This window comes from Haliotis rubra, unplaced genomic scaffold, assembly GCF_003918875.1.
Source record: "Haliotis rubra isolate DU_JTF1 unplaced genomic scaffold, ASM391887v1 Scf350, whole genome shotgun sequence".
Classification (NCBI taxonomy): Eukaryota; Metazoa; Mollusca; class Gastropoda; order Lepetellida; family Haliotidae; genus Haliotis; species Haliotis rubra.
Window position 1 is genome coordinate 73,618 of NW_025767025.1, and position 8,866 is coordinate 82,483.

Below are 8,866 nucleotides of genomic sequence, written 5' to 3' on the forward strand. Positions count from 1 at the left end.
AACGGAAGCGGACTTCTCACCGCATACTGACGAGCGATGAGATGATTAAGGTGTAAGCAGGAAAAAAGAGATGAGAAAGAAAAACTAGAAAGAGAAAAACAAGCGCGTTTGGAAGCCAGGCAATCTCGGCAGAAGTGTGGGAAGTCAGCTAATCTACGATTATCTTGTAAATACCTAAACAACATTTGTTTCTATCGTACTGGAGTATCTGCTGGAAGAGAGTGTAGCCGAGTGTGTCTCCGTTTTTTCGTAAACACCATACAACAGGAGACATTAGAGAGGTTGAGCAGCGCTACGTATACATGTACGCCTACGTGTGATCAGGGGATTCCCTAAATACCTGTGTATTACGTCATCACTATTTGCTGACCTGTCATCCTACAAGTTTCCGCTGTCGCCTACTTCGAAGGATACACGTAAGTGAAAACTTGTGAGCTTGTTTTAAAAAACCCAGCTGAATAGACTGTTGTATCGTTAAGATATTGTGTTAAATTACGTATCAAGGTATCATCAGTAATAAATTAGTGACCAGTTTCTGTGGAATATAACGCGTTTTATGCAGTATTCTAGACTCGAGATTCAACCTATCGCTAAAGGCAGGTCATCATTAGAATCGTTGATATTAATTATTTATCATGAGAGTATGTTCCAGACATGTGTCTTTATGAATAATTTCGTATTTCAGTATGGCAAAACGCAAGTCAGGTTTTCTGAAAAAGACGATGTCAAATTGCTGAGGGAAGTGTTGGCTGCCAACCCGTTCAAAGACAAGGGAAAATGGCAAACAGCAGCAGACAACTTGACAAGTACACGGTCAGACTTCAAAGTCGATGCTAGGCGAGTTAAGGAGAGGACGCACTTGATGTTAGACCAATTCACAAAGAAACCTGCGGAAGATTTGAAAAGGTAATAAATGATATTTAACATCAGATTCTAATTATCATATGCATTTAATCTATAGCCTATACTATATGCATTTAATCTATAGCCTAAACGTAGATCAGTTTAAATCCGCCGCTAATATAACAAAAACAGCCCAAATCTATTTACTTATATTAATATTATTCTTTTTTAAATCTACGCATCGACGCAATACATTTTGAAAAATGCAAAAGAAGCGGCTGTAAAAAAGGAGTACTGCATGTTTTCACAAGGACACATGATTAAAACTTTACATTAAATTTGAAATTACTAATCAATTCAAGTTAAATTAAATAGGAAATCTTAGAGTAATCCTTTTTCGATATTTAAAGTTCAGTAGATCATTACAATATCAAACCTCTGAGGCTCTGATAATAATTATTGTTTTCCAGCTCTGGCAACACTGAGGAATATGATGAAAAGATTGCTTTCTTGGACGAAATAACAGAACTCAAGGAGGAAGAGGATAGGCATCGTGAGGAGGAAAAGTCTAAGAAAATTGCGAATGAGTATAAAGGGAAGAAAGAAGGCTATGGAGGGTATGAGTAAAGCAGGGATAAATCTACCCCCGCGTCTCTGACGAAATAAATTCTGGCAGGATTCATATTTGTTTTACATGTGCGTCCTCTTGGACGCAAGCTTTTGATGAAACACTAATGTTAAATTTTGTGGAGAGGCAATATCATCGTTATGCACGAAATGGCTGTCTTCGTACTCCTGGAAATTACGTGTCTTAAAATAATCATTTTCTTCAAAACACGACAGCTGATTGGCGGACTAGTCAGCAGCCAATCGGAAGCAAGCTTGTATACTACCAAAGTTTCTGTCGTGTTACTGGGCTCTACATTGCGAGTGAAACAGTCGCAAATGCGAGTGAATTTTCGAAGTAGCGACTAAAAATAATAAAACACTTATGAACTGGCGACTGCTTCATTTGGTGACATTAACTTCCATTCTCAAATAATTGACGTCAGCTAATAACTACACATTATTTTTAAAACGATCGCAGCTTTCATTCGTCATGATATTCAGTTCATTTCCGCGTTTCCAAAAGTAGACATGTAGGTCACACAAAGGAAGGTAAGCGATATGCAAATGAGATCCCAAGATTCATTGCTCCTGGAAAAGTACGTGTTTAAAAATAACCATTTTCTTCGAAACGCGGCAGCTGATTGGCTGACAATAAATAAGCAGCCAATCGGAAGCAAGCTTGTGGGAAACCAAGTTTCTCTCATGTAGCAGTCGACATGCCACCGAGAAAGATACAAAAGCTGTCAATTTCTCAAAAAACATTAACTTCTTTGTTTGGTCAAGGTGACACAAACAAAAATACAACCCAGACAAGTGAATATTCAGCTCTGCCCAAGAAGCCGGTGATACTATAAGAAAACAAAAAGTTAGGAAATTTCAGTCAAGTTGGCCGAATATTCATCGGTCAAAGCTGACTTACGACAGGAAAGGAGATTTCATGTTTTGTACACTATGTACTGAAAATGGCATGACACATGATGCTAAATGCAGAAATTTTCATAGTACAACGTTGACCAGACATCTTAATCATAATGATCATAAACTGTCCGTTCAGACTCCAAAACTTTGTGATGATTTCGAGGTTGCAACTGCACGTATGTATGAGAAACAGGACAAAGCAGCTATCGCCTTGATGAAGTCTGTTCACTGGTTAATTTGTGAAAACATTCCACTGACAAAGTTTAAAAGTTTTGTTGACTTTTTACATGAATTTGAAACCGAAGACATTGAAATTCTCAAGGAAGGTAAAATCAACTATGATTCTCCAACCAGTGCCAGTGATCTATTAACATCTATGTTTGATGTTATTGAGGAACACCTTCGAATTAAAATGGAAAAGTCTCCATTTGTTACGGCCTTGGCAGACGAGAGTACGGACATCAGCAATCACAAACGCCTTGTCATTTACTGCCAAATAATACTCGATATGGTGCCAAGCACTCATTTTGTCACCAACATTGAGTGCACAGATGCGACAGGGAAAGGAATTGCAAGGGAAATATTGGATCAATTGAAGAAGCGTGGTGTCCCCCCACAGAAGATCATGAGTCTGGGATCAAGATTGAAATGAATTAAATTATTAATATTCTTCTTTATTAATTTTAGGTGCAGCTGCCATCATAAAGCGACAAAATCCACATTGTGCCAACATACACTGTATAGCTCACAAACTTGCCCTTTATACATCTCAGGCTGCATCCGGCATTCAGCATTTGAAGGATCATCAATAAGTTTTGACAGATCTGTTTTATTACTTTCGTGCCAGCAGTAAGAGAGCATCCATAATACAAGGAATTCAGAAAATACTTGAAGACCCAAAACTGACATATAAAGAGATTCACTCTGTTAGATGGCTGTCTTATTTTGAGGCATTGAGCTGTGTGTATCTAACTCTGGACAGTCTGCTTACTTACCTGTCAGAATTTGGCACAACCAGTGATCACATAGCTAATGGACCGAAAAAAAGGTGAGTCTAACACTTTTAACTAACATCATATTTAGTAAATATACCAGTAATCATTAGGAAATTATGTTCAATTTGTTGTACCTCAACTTTTAATGAGAACATGAATGTAATCTTTATTTAAATTTATTCTTTGCTTTTTATTCGAATCTTTCCACCTAGGTAGGCAGTCAAAAAGTTCATTTCCATCACATACATGATGATGGATGCTATGGCCCCAGTCGCAGCCCTCTCTCAATTCTTCCAGAAGGAAAATAGACCATTCTTAATGAGGCCTCATGAATATTCATATCTGTACCAAAACGAGGCTAAATGGGGCAAGGACACAATTGCATAATGGCGACAAATCTCAATGTGTACTTCCTGGTTTCAAATTTCCCTTGAACGGTACATTACGAAACTGTCCAGTAGTTCAGGGAAATCGCAGAGAAATGGGAAAGGGCTACACAAATGTTTCTGTAGCATATCCACAGATTGAATGGTGAATAATTACCGTACATCACGATAAGTCATATGACCTAGATATCTAGGTAACGTTTACCATGTTGCGCAGCATTCATGAAGGGGAAGCTACTCTAAAGTCACAATAGTGGAAATATTGCCAAGGGAAGTCAATTACGTTTACTTTATGAACATATGAACAAAGCAAAAGACTCAACGTATTTCCTGACCTGGATTCAAATCATCCACTTCCACATGGGAGTAGTGTTGTTAATTCTTGAGCTGGATAATCGAAATTATAAGTAATTTGTAGATCAAGATAGCTCTCCTCGAGTGGATCTGGACCAAACACATTTTTTGTATTATTCAGGTGATGAAATTATTTGTTTGGTATTTTTTCTGTTTAAAATGTTTTGTCCTATCGACTCTGTTTTATAGATATAGGGTATTTATTCACGCATTTATTTTCAGTTGTACAGGACTAGTGGTGATGGCGATGTGCGCGTAGCTGCATGTTACAATCGCCACGAATCGCCACATCATCATGTAGAAACTATTTATTTCAATCAACATGAGTGGGACCAGAGACCATATCTATTATATGGTCTCTGGTCGGACACAATGTGCAAGACAAAACTGGATGATTTTTTTCAAGTTCTTTCTTGACCGATTTGGAGGTGAATAATTATTTTACCTAAATGGACAAGTGGTACCTGCATGGGGAATATTTGAACCAATTTTCAATACTGTGTTACTATACCATAAAATTGATTTATTGTAGATCAGGTGTATTTATTCTGTACCACTGTAACTGAAGACATTTTAAGGAGAACATATTATCAGATTAACATAACAGGATTCACACTACAGCAAACAATTAACCCAAATAAATAACGAACACCTGGAGTGCAGTTAATAAAAATTTATTTTGAAATGGTGTCTTAAAAGTCCAATAACAATAGCCACATTCACAATAGCTTCCAACTGTAATACTGATGAATAACAATACAATATTCAGAGGATGCAAATTGAAAATATATTGGGTGCAATATTTATGTTGATAGAAGTATCCTTTTAGATTAGTCTGACATGAATGGCAACAATTACAGCTGGATCAATTCATAATTTATCATAGTTTTCTCCCCTTACACATTATCATAATCTCTTACCTATGAATGATGTTTTTTTCTGATTCCCAACTAACTCTTTTCAAACAGGATGAAATAAATTCTTTTTCATCAATCATTAATTAAACAGCAGCAAATGAGTTACATCTACAACTATGCCATTATGAAAGACCTTTCTATTATTCAGTTAAATCCATCAATGTGTATGTATTACAGCTGTCTCTTTTTTCATCCATCATTTACAAAACACAAAAGCACCAAACAATTTCATTTACATTCATGTCTGTCACTTCTTGTGCTGTTTGGGCAAGGTACTTCACAAAACCTGGGAAGATATTCAACAAATGAAAAAGTTCCAGCTAATCAGTGCCAATGTTTGAAATGATGGAATACTGTAAAATGTTCAATCAATTTTTATCATCATACATGAATTTACAAACTCCAAACTTTTCAAGTTCAAGTTTTCTGTTCAATTTTTCTATTTTGTCAACCTTTTCCTAGAGTTGCCTCTCCTGTTCATGTAAGTTTTGCTGGAGTTGTTCTATGTAGGACTGGGGTCAGTGGCTGCTGTATCACTCTCTGCTTCACTGTAATATAAGCATTGTAAAGCATCAGTATTATCTCTTCGACCACACAAACAATAAATATATCTCTGGAATTACAAATATACATCAAGGAATAGAGGCTAACATCATTTCATATTTTAGACAGTATGGGCAATCAATATTTTTATATGTAAATAACATAGCATATAGGTCAAAGTTCAGTTGTATTAAATTCTTTAAAACCATGTCAGTTGGCAAAATTAACTTAATACGATCTGACATTCTTACTGTATCTGAGATGGTGACTGTGGTAGATTCCTTATGGGAGGTTCCTGAGCTGGTGACATGCTCTCTGACTCTTAATTAGCAGCATCTGAAATGGATATTTAAACACTAAATATATTTCAGTTGGTGTAATTAGATTGTCCAGTAATATGTCCTGTATCCCTGAAGTACTGGTCAGTATGCTGTAATTTTGAAAGTAGATACATATTTAAGATTTTTTTAACAGCATGTGTATGTCCTGCATATATATGTACTTGAAATGTTACTTTGATTTGCAGCCAATCTAATATCACTGATACAGAATATTTGCAAATAAAATTCCCTTGCCATCATGACAAGAGTGTCTGCACATGTCCATATGTTTAATTTTTTTTAATATATTGGACCGATCATAATTTATGACTAGGGGGTGATGATGATTTTAGGTGTGGGGATTGGGGTGTCTCCCAGTTTGTTTTGGGAGGCAGGGGGAGGGGCAAATTGTGTACATATGAACTAGGGGGATCATCACTAAGGGATATTGGCTAAGAATGGTCTATATTGATGTTGCCTTGGTGAAGGTAAATACATGCATTTAATTAATAGAATTATCATTAGATTATTCACCTGAATGAATGTGTTATTATAAAAAGCTGAAACAGAATTTCATTTTTCTTTTATTATCAAACTTATATTTAATTTATACAGGTAAAGCTTGACTTTTGTGTGAGGGAACGTTTGAATGTGAAGTCAATGGAAACGGGACATCTTAAGCAACTATCTGAAGATATGAAGAATGAAAGTTTCAAGGAGGACCATCATATTCTGAAGACACCTGACTTTAATCTTCAGAGCGTAGTTGACACTTTCATAACTGCTTTAGTGGACAACATTTCATCTAGGTAAGTTACAGTGCAGCTTGAGTTTCCATACCTTAAATGCTACAAAGTAATAATACAACAGTGGCATTATATAATAATACTTAAATCAACATACAACACTGAACATATGATGAAGCTGTTTAATCTCACTCATTCCAAACATTTATTACAAACAAAACTCGTCATATGAGTGAAATATTCTCAAGTACGACGTTAAAACCCAATTTCACCTCACAAACAAAACAATGAACTTGTACACAGATAATGAATTATACTTTCAGATTTCCTTCTGATGACCTACTGACATCATTTGGTATCCTCTCCATGAGACCAATCAGCTTCTTGAATGAACAGCAGCTGGATGACTATGGGCGAAAGGAAATAGATAAACTCTGTCAGCACTATGGTGAAGACCAAACCATGACATGGAAGGAAGATGGTAAAACTCTGCACAAGACAACATAACCCATTATCAACAGTGAGCAAACTGTCAAAGAATGGGCTCTGTTAAAGAAGGTTGTCCTTGCCCAGCAGTATCCAAGAGACTCCTCCTGTGAATTGTGGAAATTAATTTACACCTATCATGCACAGGATTTCCCCAACATCATTAAACTTGGTCAACTGGCTCTCAAACTGGCTGTGCACACTGCAGGGTGTGAGAGAGGGTATTCTGTCCAAAATCTAACCCTAACTGCATCAAGAAATAGGACAGATTAATGAGAGTAAAACTTGGTCAACCAAGAAAAGCCTTTGAGTTTGAAGCTACCCTGAACAAATGGAAAACTGCAAAAGAATGACGACTCTATGAACTCAAATAATACAAGTAACTTTGATTGTGTTACTTGCTACTTGTGTTGTTCAGTGCCTCTGGTAACCCTTGCACAAATATGCTCCTCTGCCTTCTTGATGATATTGTCAATAGTATTCTATTCGTTGAATCTATTCTCGAATATGTCTTCCACCAGGTTGTTCGGCTCAAATCTACCATTTTATCTTCATGTTCGCATATGGTACATGTTGCAGAGTCGGTCAGATAAAGTACTACCAGCTCTGTCCTGTGAAATATCCTAGACCAGTCAGACTCACCTGTGTAACCTATACACAGTAACAATAAACCAGTTTGAATAATATTTGTCGCATTAATTTGTGTTAAGGACTCATAAAAGTTCTGAGGGGCTCATTTATTTCAGACTGGACTCATAGCTATTAAGCTAAGCGAGTCCCAGGACTCAGGCAGTGGAATTTGTAGATTTATCACTGGTAAAGGTTAGTGATTCTTTCCTGAATATAAAATATAAAATCTCAAACATCTGAATTAAGGTAAAATTATGCAAAGTAACAATGGTTTATCGATGTTTTTGTTCTTTTCTTGATATGTAGGGTCTTAAATATGTATTTGTGTTCTCTACATCCAGATCTCTAGGATGAGACAACCCCTACTAAGAGGAGAAGTAGTACCAGCGTACTAGACTACCTCAAAACTAAGTCAGAGCAGGAGGCAGAGCTGAGACGACAAGACAAGAACTGGATATGAGGAACTGAAACTTGAGAGAGAAAGATTTGAGCAGGATAGAGAAGAGAGGCGACAGAGAATGGAGATGGAGAGCAAAGAAAAGACAGCGTTGTTTGAACTCTTACAAAAAATTATTAACAAATAATTATTAAGAATGAAATGTACTACATATTCAGGAGAATGAATGTGTAACTTGAACTGTACATGTAACAGATTTGCATTGAATAAATATACAAGACATTGGAATATACAGTTATCTTTACAATCAATATTTCACTACCAGGGGCATAGCCAGCGTATTCGCAAAAGGAAATTGCTTACACATAATTGTTGTAACATTGAAATCACTTTGTCTTCATTTCTGGTGTCTCCCGCCGTGATATTGCTGGAATATTGCTTAAAGCGGCGTAAAACCATACTCACTCACTCTACATGAAAGCACAGGTCTCAAACAGTTATAATCTAGTTTAGGTGTGTATGTATTCTTGAAGTGATGATGGATTGAGCTGAAAGAAAGAGCTAGTTTCACTTCCATACAGGCAAGTGTGGCAGTTTGTAAGGATAGCAGCAACTTTGTAGTACAGTTTTTTGGTTCTTCTTGAAATAGTGTGAGCAACTTGCCAAATGTCCACAACACAGAGTCTGACGGCTGACATCTTCTTGTTGAATAGAGCTTGATT

At 36.6% G+C, this 8,866-nt stretch overlaps 1 protein-coding gene across 1 annotated transcript; it reads left to right on the forward strand.

Annotated features, from left to right (window-relative positions):
* Nucleotides 1-574: 574 nt before the first annotated feature.
* LOC124285059 lies at nucleotides 575-8,494 on the forward strand. Its single transcript, XM_046721204.1, is given in 5 exon segments — nucleotides 575-906; nucleotides 1,314-1,439; nucleotides 1,441-1,471; nucleotides 8,097-8,191; nucleotides 8,193-8,494. Coding segments are annotated over 5 exon segments (654 nt in total). The 5' UTR covers nucleotides 575-643; the 3' UTR covers nucleotides 8,332-8,494.
* The last annotated feature ends 372 nt before the right edge of the window (nucleotides 8,495-8,866 follow it).